The following is a 15,918-nucleotide window of genomic DNA, read 5'->3' on the forward strand; positions in this document are numbered from 1 at the left end:
AACCCTCTGCTTCTGCATGTGTATTGTAGCACTGGTTGTGGCTAAACTCCCGCATTTCAAATGACTTAGCAGTAACTTTTTAAAATAAATGCTATTTATGTGATTTGGAGTTGCTTCTGTTTGCTTTGGGCTATGTTGAGAACCTAACCTTTTAATTGCAAAAACTGCTGTTTGGTTTTAGTTGCTCCTTCCATCAAATTGGTGAGCCTTTCACGTACCATTTATTTGTCAGAATATCAGAAAGTAAAGTAATACACTATAGATCCTGCCCAAGAGATGTGAACTTGTGGTGTGTATGTGTGTGTTTTGTTTGGTTTTTTTTCCAATATTAATTTTTTTTCTTCACTCTGAAAGAAAGGCTGCTTTTTTTGGAGATTTGGTGCAACCTGTATGAGTTTGGGAAAATGATGGATGCTGTTGGGAAGCAGCGTCAACTCTCTAGCAAGATGACATAGCAGAATCACAGAAGTGATTCTTTTAACAGAAGAATGGCCTGGACTGACTTATTCTATCAGTTTCTTACAGTGAGATATGAGTACTGTTTAGGAAGGTTTAATAGTTATGCTGGTAATGTCAAGTTCCCTATCTTCCTTGTTCCTCAGAGAGCAAAGACTGGAAGTCTATTGAAAACAATGCTTTTGTGTGCTCAGCATCTTCCATCCTCTTCACCCCTCAGCAAAACTGTTGATAGCTGCTTCCCCATTTCCTGTTAGCTTCATGGTTTCCCATGTATGTTGTTACTTGTGCAGTGTGACAGTGCAGAATTTGAACAGTCCAGATCTCAGGGAAATCGGTGTTATGGTCTTGTAAAATTACTGAGTATATAGCTCCACTGATGGGTGTTCTATTCAAATAATTAGGTATCTTTTGTGTACTTCATCAGGGAAAAATCTGTTTGCTGAAGTTTGGGTAATCTGGTTTTATGAGGAATACTTCCGTAACAAATATTTTTTTTCCCCTACAAGTAAAACCACAGTTAAGTGGTGTCACCTTAAGAAATTTTGTTTGTAGCAACTAAAAAATTATTCAAGCTGGTGCATGCAGCTGTACAGATGTTAAGCATAGAAGAAAGGTTTGAGTAGCTTTGATGTGCGGCAATTTTGCTTCTATTTACATTTTATTTAAATGACCAGTATTTTTATCTGCCCTGTGTGAAAAAGTTAGAAAACACAAAATTTTTCCAAGTGATACAGGTTACCAGCATTGGAACAGCTGTGGGAAGCTAATTCCACTTTCCCAATTAATGCTGTTAACCACCGAGTTCTACATTGTGGCTTTTTGTTTTGTTTGAAGTATGACCTGTCGTCTAGTCACTCTGAAGGTAATAATGTGTGGAGGAATTTTAGCAGGGTATTTGAAGTCTTGATTATAGCTCCATTTACTATGACAAATAGTATGCCCAACTTGCTGAGGCTTGATGAGTTATATTAGCAAGTCACAGCACTCTGCTGACCTTATTCCAAACCCAATATGGGCATTGCAAAATGATGACAGCCAAACTGAGGACTGTGGGATCTATTACTGAAGCAAATTGTGCTTATGAGGATCAGGTAGGCATGCACTTAGGAAGCTCACTGGTGTTTCACAGCATATTTGTGGTAGGACAGATAAGAAGCAGTTTAGCATGTGATGTCTTTTCTGCTGTAATCGAAGTAGAAGGCTGAGTCATCTATGGATGAACTGGAACTAATTGTAGAGAGCTTTGCCTTGGGGAGTTCCTGTTGCGTATAATTCACTAGCAAATTGTAACTCTCCCATGCTAATGTGAAGCTGAACAAGTTTCAAAAGCAGTGTATCTTTGCTTTCATTTAGGATATTTCAGTTTGTTCCCACCTGATAATCAGAAAAAGATACCTGGATTTGTTACTGCACCCATTTTTTTCAGTGGAAATGAGCTTAGATGTGTAAAGATGAAGCAGAAAGAATTCAGGCCAACTTCTGCCCCTTTATTTCAGACAGTACTGCAGGGGCTGCTATCAAATAGTGCTTGCCAGTTAAAGCAAATAGTTGGGTGAATTCAAGTCGTAACTATCTACTCTGGAGATTGAATTTTGAAGTGTTATTTGTTAGCTTCTTCAGTGTAGACATGAATCCAGTAGACAGTGCTATGTTTATGCAATGATGTTTCTTTTAAGTGAATTTTTATTTAAAGAATAATATTTTATGCTAGCAATGTGGGCATCCTCAATAATTTGAAAGTCAAGAAAATACCATTCTAAGACTTAATTGAATTTTACTTCTACTGTAAAAATAATGGAGGTATTTTGATGCAGTGCTGGCTTTTATATTTCTATTTGCCATTTTGTTTACTGCACAGAGTTGAGTAGAATACTCTTGTTCCATTTTTATCCTATGGATCCCAATTTACTGTGTTCCTTAGCTTGCTTGATAGTAGCAGTGAACAGGCCTGTATGGGCTCTTTTCGAAGCAGAAGACGTTTAATCCTTTGCTTTTCCTTGGCCTTGTCATAACCTTTCATGCAGTCATGAGAGCACAGTCCATGGTTTGCCTTAGCTATTCTTGTCAGCCCAAAGGGAAGAAATACTATGTGACTGTTGAACCTACTGTGGTTTACTGAATTTTGTTTATAGTTCACATGCAGTCTTGCTGTAAACCAAAATGAGATCAAGCAGTCTCCTGTAACTGCATTTCAGCGTGGAAGTCTAGGTGTGGATGTCTTCTTTTACGTGATCACAAGCTTTCAACATAGCTTTGAAAGGAAAATGTTTCAGTTCTGGTGGGATGGTGGTTAATTTTTATTTTTTTTAATCTGAGGTGAGATTTTTATTGTATTTAGGAATTTGGTAATGTTTTGAAAAATACAGGCATGCTTGAGGTATCCTCAAGTATTAGGCAACTAGGGATTTGCTTTCCAGAGGATTTTGATCTTTCTTCTATGTCCTATTCACCTGTTCAGTCTTCACAGTGGAAAAGTTGAGAGGATGTTAATCTTTTATTTATTATGAGAGTACAATTCTCTTGATTCTTTGGTCACTTTTGAGACAGTAGATGCAATACTAAATCTTCAGACTGAATTATGTTTGAGACCCTAAGCACTGAGAAAAACAGACCCCTGAATTCCACTTTTTGGAGGTAATCAGCCTTTCAGTTAGTTCTAAAGTACTAAGCACAAAGAGTTTACACGAAGTACAGATCTTTTTTGTCTTCAAGCTATCATATGGTGCTTTCTCCTGCTGTGTTAGTGGTCATTTTTCTGTGCACAAGAAGTAGAATGATATGTATAAGAAGCCTGCTTTCAGAAATATGTTTCCTGAAAGAGGACTCTTGTAAATTTGTTTTCTCTGTGCTAGTGCAAAGACAGTTGGTTAGCACAGAAGAAGAAAGGCTGCCCTGTTTATGTATTTGCATAATATGTTTCCCGTGTTCATTTAATCCCATACACAACTTGCAGGTCAGATTTCTGACCCATTAGCCTCCTTAAAGGCACATGGTTGTGCAAATGTCCTCATCCAGTCCTGTGTGCCCCCCAGCCCCTGCAGGCTGATGTAAAAATAACTAAATGCCGAGGACTTTAAAAAATTCTTTTTTAGTCTTTCTTTTTGTGGTGGTGGTTCTATTTAAAAAACAGACTTACTGTGCTAGTGTATGAGCATCTGAAAATGAGATTGCTTAGGACCATTATTTTGCATTCTACAATCAGTGGGAAATTAAAGAGATTAAAAAGCCTTTTATCAAGACAGTAAAACTTGAGTTCTTAGTTTATTCATATAAGGAGTTAGCACAAGTAAGGAAACTTGGATTTCTTAATTTTTCTTGTTCTGTAATTCTTCAGTTGGCTTTTAAACATAGCATGAAATTCTGTAACCTACTGAAACAGCCAGAACTAAGCATAAGTATTCCCTAGAGCAGTGCATACGTTCACTGGCTTGCTGCCACGTTAGCAACAAAGGAGGCCCGAAAAGACCAGGCCTTAGAGGTGGCAGAGGTGCTAAAAATAGAAAGTGTATAGAGAGGAAGATATTGTGCTAATCCATATGAGGGACCCTCCCTGAAGTATAGAATTTGTTCTGTACAATTGCTGTTAAAAGCATATTGTAGAACTGCTGTATTCAGAAAGGTATATTGTTAATTTGTGATAACCCCGACGATCACAAATTAAACATTTGTTTTGAATGTCAGCTTCACATATAGGAAGTAATCTCTCAGCAGTTTACCTTTAAGGTGTGTGGGCTCAGCAAACTTTAAGCTATTAAAGCATAAACTATGTCCTGTGCTGTTTACTTCGTTTATCCAAAATAGATTGGTTGTAGTGCTGTTATTTCTAGTAGTAGTGCTAAACCCTCAGTGTTCCAAGGGAGGTAGTTTAAAAAACCTGCCCATTAAAAAGAGAAATAAAAGCAGCTTGTCTTGTTTTTAAGTGAATCTTAAAATTACTTTTCCACTGTTGCAAGGACCCTGACGTTTAATGATGTATTTGGTTTTATTCCTCCATCTTGGGGAAAGTGCTAACTTGCAGTTTTATGTAAAGATGTAACTGGTATGTGAGATCAGACTAAAAAAAAGGTTAACATGATCTTTAGGGCACGGGAGCAAGTATTAAATCGTCTTGCAGCAATAAGTTGGCTTAGAGGCTTTCAGTGAGCTTGTGTCTGCTTTCATTCCCTGTTTGTAAATGTTAGTCGCTACACAACTAGAGTAGCAATAAAATTGTGCTAGTATACCTGGGTGTGTGGACACATTTGGTATTGAGGAGGAGTCGGACTATACTGTATCCACCTGCACCCTATTTACCTCTCAGCAAAGCTGGCCTGGGTAGTTTGCTCTGATAGTTGTCCTTGAGGTGTGGTGTCCTGTGAGAGTGGCAAACGTAGGAACACTTCATTAGCTCATTGTAGGTGGCTGATAAAGCTGAATAGGACTATTTAAAACATGGCTGAAAAATAAGCACGTTTACAGACTTCTTCCCCCTCCCAAACTAACTAGGTCTGTGGCAATCTTTTGGGGAAAAAAAAAAATCTGGCAATAGCTAACTCAATAATTTCTAGATCTTGTGTAAGTATCCACAGCTGCTGTGTTCAGTGTTTGGAAATCTTGAGTGTTGTATTAATTTCTCCTCTTGGAGGCAAAAATCAACAGAGATCCTGGACGGACTGGTCTTACAGACTCCTTTTGGTGGCAAGGGCCTTTACTTTCTCAACTCTGTAGTCTCTTCAAGAATTCAGTGTTTGAATTAACACTAGCAATACTGTTGCCTTTGAACTACATCACAGACGTAGCAACAAAGAATGTTGTAAATTGCAGTTGTGCCTGAAGTTGATAGCTTCATTAATTTACGAAGCACGGATCTGCTCCAGCAAAGGAGTAACCTGAGATGATGAGGATGTATTTCGTTTTTGAGTCAGTCCTGTGGCAAAGGGAGAGAAATAGCTACTGTTCTGATATTAAACATATCCAAAGTAAGTTAGCTTTCTTCACAGGAAGCGTTCAGTTGCCTGGCAGAAATTGAAGCTGCAATTTGATGCTTCATAGTAAGCACGGGGCTGGCTGACAAACACTGCTCAGAGCTGAGTTACCTTTGTGGGATGTGGGTGAAGGGAAGTTGTGACAAGTCTCTGCTCCCTTTTTGTCGCAGTGCTCTCAAAAGAGCTGGTACAAGTGGTGTTAAGTCTTTTCTTACCTTCCTGTTTCTCATGCCAGAATATGGGTTATCTAGTTCTTGAGCTAGCTCTTGGCTAAGCCTGCAAGAGTACTGTGAAACGTCATCTGCAGCTCCTGTGCATAGCAGTAAAGCTTCCACTCTACTGACTGCCTCCTTTGAGAGAGACTCGAGCAGGCTGCATGGAATTCTTGGTTTACTGATGTGCAGGTGTGGATTCTGCAGGGCTGGGCTTCCTTACTGACTGCAGCATTTGTGTTTCTTGGTTTTAAGGTATTTTTGTCCTTCCTTCCCCTCCCCTTTCTACTATCCCACCCCTATATACAGGTGTCATCTTTCCTTCATAAATGGAAGACAGAGCATGGATAATAGGGTCCACATCACTCTGGGACCTGTATTTGCTCTTGTGAGGGCAAGAAATGCAGGGGATTTAAAAATACAGCAAAGCAGCAGAAGTTAATTCCATCTTGTTCTCCTTATGACAGCTTTCTTTGCTACTCTCTCATTTCTTTAAATCGACATGTGCCCTGTGGATTTAGATGTACTCAGGAAAATAGTGAAATAAGGTGTGGGGGTTTTTTTCAGCATTCCCTAAAGGACCCTCCTCTTCCCTCTTTAGAAATGGTCTGTAACCTTTGTCTTTGTGCACTATATGAGGTGTTAGAAGCCCAGAGTTTGAATATTAAATTGTAATTAATATCTTTGCTTCTTGGGAAATGTGAGATCTTTGTAGGACATTATAGGATTGTAGACTTTTGTAACCCTTGCTTCTGCTGAGAGGACGTTTTGATTTGCCTTCACTTTACATTTGCTGTGAGGCAGTGGGGGGATCAGCTCCTCTCTCTTTTTCAGCTCAGTTACTTACTTTTGCACGCTTAACCCCGGAAAAGCATAAAATACTAGCTTAAGTTTTGTAAGAGCTTCTGTATATATAAAAACTATATGAGAGATTGAGTGATATTTGTGGTTAAAGCATGAGGTGCGAGTTGCCACAGACTTCTGGTGTGACTTTGGATAAATCTGATGAGTCTTCTATGGATTGTCTACTGATGCTGCTTTTGGTTACACTGTATGTTTGAGCTTTTGTTGAACTGGAATTCTGCATTGGGACAAGCAGTACGTCATGCTTCCGATTCCTAATAAAGAACTGAGCTAGAAGAAAAAACATGTAATAAGATAGTGCCTGTACCTTCTCTTGCTATAGGCTAGTTTTCAGAGAACAAAGCTCAGTATGTAGGTATGCTCCCCCGTTCCCCTCATAATCTTCCACTGAATCACTTCAGTGCTTGCCACACGTAGGCTTGCATGATTGTTTTGGAGTACTTCATTGAAATCCTTTGCACATTCTGATAAATGTTTTTCTTGCAGTTACCGCTGTGATGATTTTGTAGTCAATGATACCAAGCTGGGCCTGGTACAGAAGGTCAGAGAGCACCTACAGAACTTGGAAAAGTAAGTAGTTTGTTTACATCCAGACTGCTTTGGGTGGACTTGTAATATGGCATCATTTAAGTGGCATTTCTATGTATATACGTATTTAATATATATATTTTGGTGCTTCTATGTGTGTGATACTGTGTATGTTTAAATATTGTTTTCATCACTGAGAAGCAGAGGTGCAGAACAAATGGATTTGACTGATCTCATATGTTTTGTTTCTTATACAGTGAATCTTATTAGAAGTAGCATATGGTGATAAAGGAATTTAGATACCTATTAACTTTCTTGGTACCTAGCCAATAATTACGGTCTTTTTCCATGTATGTGGGAGAGAATTTCAAGAACAAAATAATAGTTTTGTCAAAACCAGACTAGGTTTCTGGAGCAGAGACATTGAAGTGAAAATGCAGGTGGAAGTAGTCTTCATACTAATTGCATAGTTTGGTTTCCAAACAAAAAGATTAAGAAGGCTTATGAACTTGGAATCATACAGAAGAGACATGTTTTTCCTCTGCCTTTATCTGGTGCTATTCCACCGAAAAGTTGATATTACAATCTTTTTCACTTACTCTGTAGGTAATATTAACAGTTTTGTTATTTTCCCTTCTCTTTTTGATGGGCTTCTCAGGTACGTAATGAGAAGTAAAGATGTTTAAGCATAATGAGAAGTGCACATTAGTATTTTGGAAAGGTCCAGGAGATCTAACTCTTTAGGAGGTAAATGATACAGTGGAGGCTTCTGTTGTGTGTAATGACAGCTTTTGAATGTTTGGAGGGCTTTTTAATTAAAAAAAAAAACAAAACACCCCATTCCCCACTCCCCCCCCCCCCCCCCCCCCCCAAATCTGGAAGAAGTTATGGTTTTGCCATTAGATTAGAGAGAAATAATAAACTGGTAGAATTGAGAGGCCAGTAATCTCCAGTGATGTGGAGAAGAATAACTAATTGTTCTTCTAACTTTGTATTAGTATTACACAAATGTTATAACCTTATGATTTTTACTTAAGTAAGAGAAGTCAGCTATAATATATAAGTGCTAGCACTTGAGATATTTTTGATTTTTTGTAACTTTGTCCTGATTTTTTGAAATTGTCTTTCTAAAGGCTTAGATGATTCTTCTGACAGAAGTATTTTATGGAAAATTCTGCACTAAGTATTCCTTTGATTAAGGGAAAAGATCAATATTTTAGATGAAAAGTAGCATGCTAATAAGGCCACTCTTCAGGGCGCGTACTGTAGCATGCATAACTTAATGTCATTAACTCGGACATTAGTGTTGAAAATAGGATGTGCGTCTGTACTCTGAGGGAGGTGGTGTCTATTTCAAGACTATGAAAAGCATATGTTGCAGTCAGGAAGCTCTTTGCTGTCTTAATGACAACTGATGGCAGGTGTAATCACCATGTTAAATGTTAGGATGCTTGTGTTGTCCATTTCACACAGTATTTTGTTTTTATAGTAAGTAACCTCTTTTAATTATTTTCCAACAGTTCAGCCTTTCCATCAGACAGACATAGGAAAAGAAAACTATTAGAAAACTCATCTCTGAACAGCAAGTTATTAAAAGTAAATGTAAGTACAACAGATCCGGTACAGTGAGTTTAAGGGTTTTTTCTAAACCTGTGGAGGCTTATAGTTGGCCTAGACTTCAAATATGTACAGTCGGTTACCCAAATTCTGCTTGGTGCACTTTGTCTTTCTCATCTCCTGACCACACAGCTAGAAGTGCCCCATCTCACAAAGGAACGTTTGATATTCTGCTGCATTTCTGTTGACCTAGACTTTGAGCTTCCCTGTGCTTAAGAAGGGTTTCATGTCAAGATGGAACTTCAGGGCAGTTTGAGCTTGCTAGGATCAGCAGTATTGGAAGGAGCTAGTACCTACTGAGATTAACACAGGGCTAGACATAAGACTTTTCTGAGCAGACAAGGGGTTTTTGTCTTTTTGTTTGTTTGTTTTTACAGTGCAGAAGGCAAAGAAGCAGGTGCACTGTCTTTTTCTAGGGGGATAAGAGAGTAATTGTTAGGAAAAAGTAAAAAAACTTAACAAATTTTTAGAAGACCTTAGTAAAACTTGCTTTGAAAATGAACTGTGGACTATTATGAAAGCTTTTCTCACTCTCGTCTCTCATCTTCCTGCTATTTTAACTTCACATCTGCAGAACACCACCCAGGAGAGGATGATCCAGCCCTTGCTAGATAGCTGAAAGGGCTGCATAGTTCCTTCCAGACAAAGAATGCCCCAAACCAAAAGTCTCTGTTTTCCACAGTTTGGGTTGAGGGAGTTTCTAATCTTCATAATTTCTCCCAGATTTTAGGGATGGAGAGGGAAGATACAGACCCAGTTGTATGCAACTGCTTCATTTTCACCCTTGGCCAGAAGGAGTGGTAGAGCAGAGCTATTCCTCCTTGGCCCTTGCGGCTGCAGGACAGCAACGTAGTCAAAGGGAGCTGAAGTAATAGCTGTCTTCAGCTATGACAAACCTGATTATGAAGAGAAAAGTTCTAGGGAGGAGTATGAATGGAAATAAGAGGGTGGGGTGGGAGCAAAGCAGCCAGTTACTGTTTTGCAAAGTCTCTAGGGGTTTAGTTACTTTAAAAATGTGCTGCATACAGGCAGTTTAGGGTCCTCTGAATGAGCTGTGTATGCTTCCTGTACTGTCCTGATTTTGGGGTGATTGAGGAGGCCTCGGAGAAATAGTGGGGTTTTTTTTTGCTATGGCAACACACAGCATCATTGTCTGGAAAACTCAAAGCCAGCAAAAACCAGAAGGAAAATTCTAGGCAACATTTAGATATGGAGAAGACAGAATTAGAAAGCATGAACTTAATGCTGCTTTTATTCTTCGTAGTCTGTGCTGTTTTCTCAGTTTTATTAATACTTAAATATTGCCCGTAGCAACAGATGATCTTTTTATTGTTGGCACACTGGTTCCATATCTAGAAAAGAGAGGGCACTGCTGTTTGCATTAATACCATGCTGTCTTCCCCTGGGCAAGAGTGAGAAAAGAATATGCTAAGGGCACTGTGGTGTTTGTACTTAAAAGCTTTCTTCCTTTATTGGAAAACAGGTGTCTCTGTAAATAATTCTTACCGAATTGGTAAACTGCTTATGTAAATAATGCTACTTTTTTTTTTAACAACATATACACAAATATCCTGCTGTCATTAGTTCTTCACCAGAGATATTGTTTGTCGTAGATTTGGGGAGGAAAATAAGTTTTATTGGAACACTTTGAATACATATTTGGTAACCTGGATTTGCATGCAGTCTTTGGTGTCAAGTAATACATTCATTTTGAGATACTAATACTAAAAGGTAGTCTAGCTTTTAAATTCCATTAGAACAATGAATAACGCCCCAAAAGTTGTTGAACTTCCAATGTGATATTTTGTAGACAATGGAATGTGTCCAAGTGTTGCGGATTCTAGAAATCATAAATGCAACACTGTCAACATTTCTCTTCCTTCTCCTCCCAGCCCACCTGGAAGATTATTTGGTGAAAAGCAAGCTTATCTGTGGGTAACATTGCTCTAACCTGTTGAAACTCCTAGACTGTAAATGGTGTATATTTTTGCTTCTCTTCATTCAACACATTGCTTTTTCTTTGCACAGTCTAACTTGACTGCTTCTTTCCCAAATAAATGCTGCTGTCTGTCTTTCAAAAATCCTCCTGGCCACCACGTAACCCCACTAAGACAGCAGGCTAGGGCTGATGACTTAGCAACAACCTGCAGGCTGCCACGCTGTGCATATTAGACATGGGACTAGATGGATAAGGATTGGTATTTTCACTTTTCAAAGGCACTTTAGGGAAATTGCTGTCCAGTTCTCACTGAACATTATCAGAGTGTGATTATTTAACATATATACCCACAAATACTTTTCAATAAAAGCCTGTGATTAACTCTGTGTTGTCCTATTCTAGATTTATTTGCACAGGAAAAGATTTCGCAGAGTTTTCTGTTGACAGGAACGAGTAAGAAACGGGTTTCATGTCAAGATGGAGCTTCAAGGCAGTTTGAGCTGGTGAAGTGGTTGCTTTGGCTTTGAAACTGCACTTTTCAAACAGTGTAGTTTATTATTGTTTAAATCTATGCTGATACACCAGTAACAGCTCTGTGGGGAGAAAGTGGGGGAGCAATGATAAGTCTTTCTTTAACTTAATCATTCTCATTTCCAGGGAAGCACCACTGCCCTTTGTGCCACAGGCCTTCGGAACTTGGGGAATACGTGTTTCATGAATGCAATCCTTCAGTCGCTCAGGTACCTCTGAAGCTTTCCCCATGCCTCTGTGAGAGTGGTTGTGTGCTGTAGCGTCAGGCAAGTGAATTTGGCAAGTTACCACTGTACATAAGAGTACCTGGATTTGCAGGAACAGGTGTGTGCAGGTACCATAAAGTTGCGTTGTAGTGTGATGGACTTCCTGTGATGCAGTGTTCCAGAGGAAGCCTGCTGTATCCTCAGCAGAAAAGGAGACTGCCCTTTCATTGCCGAGGCTGTTGAAACATGTTGATGCTTATGGTCACTGTGAAAGCAGAGACAGTGCTTTGAGGGATGGGGTCTCATGGAAGCGGGTGGGAGAACAGTTTCTGCAGTGCTGAGATGTTAGGCTTCATTTCATTGCTGCCAAGACTACTGCTGCTCTGGAATTGTCCTTTTGCATTTCTGAATTTGCCTGCTTCTCTCGGAGACTACTGAGTTGGGCTATAGCAGGACTAACCGGTCTCCATTTTCTTTTCCATCATTCAGGGTTCACTGGCAGGAGTTGAGGCACATGCTTCATATGGTCCATTACTGGGACTGTGGTAGCAGAGGTTAGAATTGATAGGTGGTGGTAGACATGGAGTTAACCTCCTCAGCAGATGCAGTCTGGTTTGTTAGGGAATGCCTTCTGATACTTCAGTCTGTCATGGTATCTCTTAGTGCAAGCAGAGCCAAAATGTAATTATTTCAGGTAGTTGGGATGATGATATTCACAGATCTGCTCAGTCATTTACAGAAGATGAGTATTTGCTACAGTATTTCTTGTACCTTCAACTGTTCGTGATTGCCATCCTCTATCACTGCATGAAGTTGTGTTTACGCATTTCAAAAAACAGGCTCCAGAATACATAATACTCTATTCTGTGCCCTTTAAGGATTTCATTCATTTTTCCTTTTTCTGTAGTAACATTCAACAGTTTTGCTGTTACTTCAAAGAGTTGCCTGCTGTGGAGCTGAGGAATGGGAAGACAGCAGGCAGGCGAACTTACCATACCAGGAGCCAGGGGGATAACAATGTGTAAGCTGCATGTTCCTTGTTAGCACTGAACTTTACAGAAAACAGCAAATGCTTAGGTAGTAGAGCCACTATAGGCTTTCAGTGTTGCAGAATCATAGAAAAATGATTCATGGGGAAACAAAGCCATAGAAAAATAGTTGGCTGCACAAAAAAAGAAACTTGTGTCACTTGCAGTTTGCTTACATAGGTCTGGTGCTGCAGGGGGAAGCAGTCAGACACATCAGAAAGCACTGGAGTGTAACTGCATTTAAAGTAAGGTTAAGAAGTGCTAGTTATATGTACTCCAGGCATTACGTTACTTAATTCCAGCTAAAATACAGTCATGGGAATGTGTCTGCAAGTGAACATACCAAAAAAAAAAAAGGCAGAGTAAGCAATTTACAATCTGTAGCTTGTTTGAGCAATTGTTAAAGGGACAATGTTAGCAAAGTCTATGGTAAAATGGTGAAGCATGGATGGATTTCCAGGTGATTCCTCAACATCTGAAATGTAATTTTCCTAACCTGTGTGTCTCTGACGTTATGGGTAGGTTTTTGGACATAAAATCTTTGAAGTACTGGAAAGGATATTTACCCAATCATTACAATCTTAACCAAAGTAATGTCTGATATTTCTACCATTGAGCTAGTAAACTTCTAAGGGTTGTAACACAAACCCATATTAATCACTAGCTTTTACTTTCTTTCCAGTTCATTGGTAGAAGAATTCAGAAAGACGCTCTGTGCTTTATGGCAAGGAAGCCAAACTGCATTTAGTCCAGAGTCTTTATTTTACGTTGTTTGGAAAATCATGCCAAATTTTAGGTAAGTTTTGTAAAATAAGAACAATATTCTTGATTGCAGCCTTGCATTGCTGGTGTCCTACCCTAAAATTTGCCGAATCCACGGGATGCACTCTATGCAGCTTTCCCATATGCCCACAAATATGCTTTGAAAAGGATCTTCACTTTGATGGACAGTTTTGTGTTCATTGGTAGTGCTTCCCCCCCCCCCCCCCCCCCCCCGCCCTTCTACCACATGCTACGTGTAGCAGTGTCGGAGAGGACAAATATCTCCAATACTAAAATAGTAGTAGTTGCACCTTTAAGCCAGTGCTCCAAAAGGCAGAACAATCAAGATAATGACTGGTAGGCAAGTGCCAAGTGCGTGGTGTTGACAGAACTCAAGCTTGGCTGCAATAAGAAAGTGATGTAGTCAGATTAAAAAAGGTACAGCACCTGCAGGCCTAAATGCAAACATACTGGCTGAAACTTCCTTGATTCTCTCAAAATACTGTAGTCACCAGCTGCACATGAAATAAGGGCTATAAGAAAAAAAATCTTGTGCATAATAGGCATTTTGTGCCCATACTGACAAAAAAGACGATAAAAAGAAAGGGAAAAAGAAGGTTACCCAAGTAAATCAAAGTATCATTCCTCTCCAAGGTCTCCCTGTCCTGGCCCCTGAACCTCTTTCAAAGGAGCACTGAAACCTGTTAGGATATATTGTGATGAAGGTAAGTTGCTCCATGTTCTCAGGTAGTAAAGATGTTCTGTTATCTGTTACATCTCCAGCAGTGCTGAAAAGATGCTGTGAACACATCTGCTCAATGAGTAACCTGAGTAACCCAAATCTGTTTCTTCTATTCTTCACACTGCCTAATATGTTTCACTTGGCTTATGAGAATCAAGGAAGTTTAATACCAGTAGTTGCAAGCAGCGACCAAAACATTACAGGCAAATGAACATCATCCATAATGTCCTTGACCAGTTTCCCTATTACAGTCTTCACTATAATTCTCATTAGACTAAGTGAGAAATGAGTTCATTAAAGTTCCTCAAGCAGATTTTCAGCACTGTGGGTTCTGTTACAGCTTTTAAAAGTGCTGTTTGTTGGGGTTCTCCCCCTTTTTATTTCCAGTTAGCTGGGAGCATGTCCATGATTAGTTGGTAAGAGAACTCATTAAATCACATGGAGAATAGAGTCAGCTGCTTGGTAGATCCCTGCTCCCACATGATCCAGGGAGAAAATTTGGATTTGCTGAGTGCTTAATTGTACCCTGTAAAAGCTAATGATGCTACAGTTCTAGTTCTACCTTGTGTGCTGCTTGTGAGATTGGGAGAAGGTGGATGGACATACATGTGAAAGACAGCCAGAGCCAGTAGCATGTTAACAGCAAACACTTTGGCTTGTGCTTATGAAGCCCAAAGTGATGGGACAGGGGGAGGAAACACAGTTTAATTGTTTTAGCCCAGAGAGATTTCAGTTGTTAAAGGCATGTCGTGCCTGCCTCCACGGACTGCAAGTGCTAAGGTTACAGAAAAAACTGCTGCTGATGCACTCCATGGCCCTCTGTCTTCTATAGCATACAGGGAGTAGAGAATGTAATTTATAGTTACTATAAGCACGAGTGGATTGCCTCTGGGCTCTAACGCTGCTGTGGAAGTCCTGCTCCTTGACTGTTGGATAAAATCAGCATGCAGGTGAATGACAGCAGCAGAGATAGCTGTAGCCTCACACTGAGTTGCAAGATGTGTATTTTGCTGATTTACTGCTGTATAAATTTATTGCTCTATTTTCCTAGTAACTGTTCCTGTTTATATCCTACCTTGTTGCCAGTAGGAAAAGGAGTGTCAGAGGTGGGCTCGAATCGAATTGCTTCGGGTCGATGGAGATCAGTTTTATTACACAAGCTGACTATCAGAGAAACTATGCTTTTTGCTGAAGGGCTTTAAGATCATAGTTTATTTTAAACAGTGCATCGTCCATATCGTCATGTTCTTTTAAAGATCTGTATCTATACTTATGCTTTCTAACAAATCCAAAGAATCTTTCCTCTATAATTAACGTATTTGTATGCAAGTATAAGCACATGAGCACAACCAACAATGTGGAATGATTCCAAAGGTTATTTAATTGAATTTGTTGCAGAGCAAGTGTGCCATATACCTCAGAGATCTTTTATGAGGAATTTAATGTTGAAAAGGTGTTTGAAGCAAAGACTTTCTATAAATTTCATCTTTAGCTGTTTATTATGATTGCTTATATGTTTATTAAATTGAAGATACCTGTATTCAGTAAACTAAGCAAATCCTGTGTTATCTCAGCAACTTCAAATTTATCCTATAGCATGCACAGTTAACATGCAGCTTTGAAGTTGAGTTCTGTTTTACTACTTTGTTCCATAATAATGTATAATTATTTTGCAACTTTGGTAGAATAAGTCCTATTTTTGGCTGTACGGCACTCTGGCCTGTTGAAGCACAGCAGTGTTTCTGTGTGCCAGTTTTTCTGTTGTAAAAGGTAGGTAGTTTTGCCCATGTTTTTCAGGGTGCTGTAAGATCTACATGCAAACTAAGTGATTTCTTTTAAAGCTGCTAGTCTGGAAGAAAACATTACTGTAATTCTACAAGATGAAAAGGCTTTATTTTTATTTTGTTACCTCCTAGCAATACTTTTGTAGGACATACCTATGTTCTTCACTGAGCACATCAGCCTTACATTGCATACTTCTGTTGCACCGAGTCTGTTCTCATTTCTCTTCAACTGTGGGTACTGTGCCATGAGTCTTATGGACATTTTCCCGCCCCTGAGCAGTA

The 15,918-nt window shown here is 39.3% G+C and overlaps 1 protein-coding gene across 2 annotated transcripts in view; it reads left to right on the forward strand.

The window, feature by feature from the left end:
- Positions 1 to 15,918, forward strand: part of USP3 (ubiquitin specific peptidase 3) — a 46,746-nt gene that overhangs the window by 19,961 nt on the left and 10,867 nt on the right. For both annotated transcript variants that reach the window (XM_052807530.1, XM_052807531.1), the window contains exons 4-8: positions 6,986 to 7,069; positions 8,548 to 8,629; positions 11,241 to 11,323; positions 12,228 to 12,341; positions 13,031 to 13,144. In XM_052807530.1, coding sequence (XP_052663490.1) covers positions 6,986 to 7,069; positions 8,548 to 8,629; positions 11,241 to 11,323; positions 12,228 to 12,341; positions 13,031 to 13,144 — 477 coding nt within the window. The remainder of the gene's footprint in view (positions 1 to 6,985; positions 7,070 to 8,547; positions 8,630 to 11,240; positions 11,324 to 12,227; positions 12,342 to 13,030; positions 13,145 to 15,918) is intronic.

Source organism: Harpia harpyja, chromosome 14 (genome assembly GCF_026419915.1).
Source record: "Harpia harpyja isolate bHarHar1 chromosome 14, bHarHar1 primary haplotype, whole genome shotgun sequence".
In the NCBI taxonomy this organism is placed as follows: domain Eukaryota; kingdom Metazoa; phylum Chordata; class Aves; order Accipitriformes; family Accipitridae; genus Harpia; species Harpia harpyja.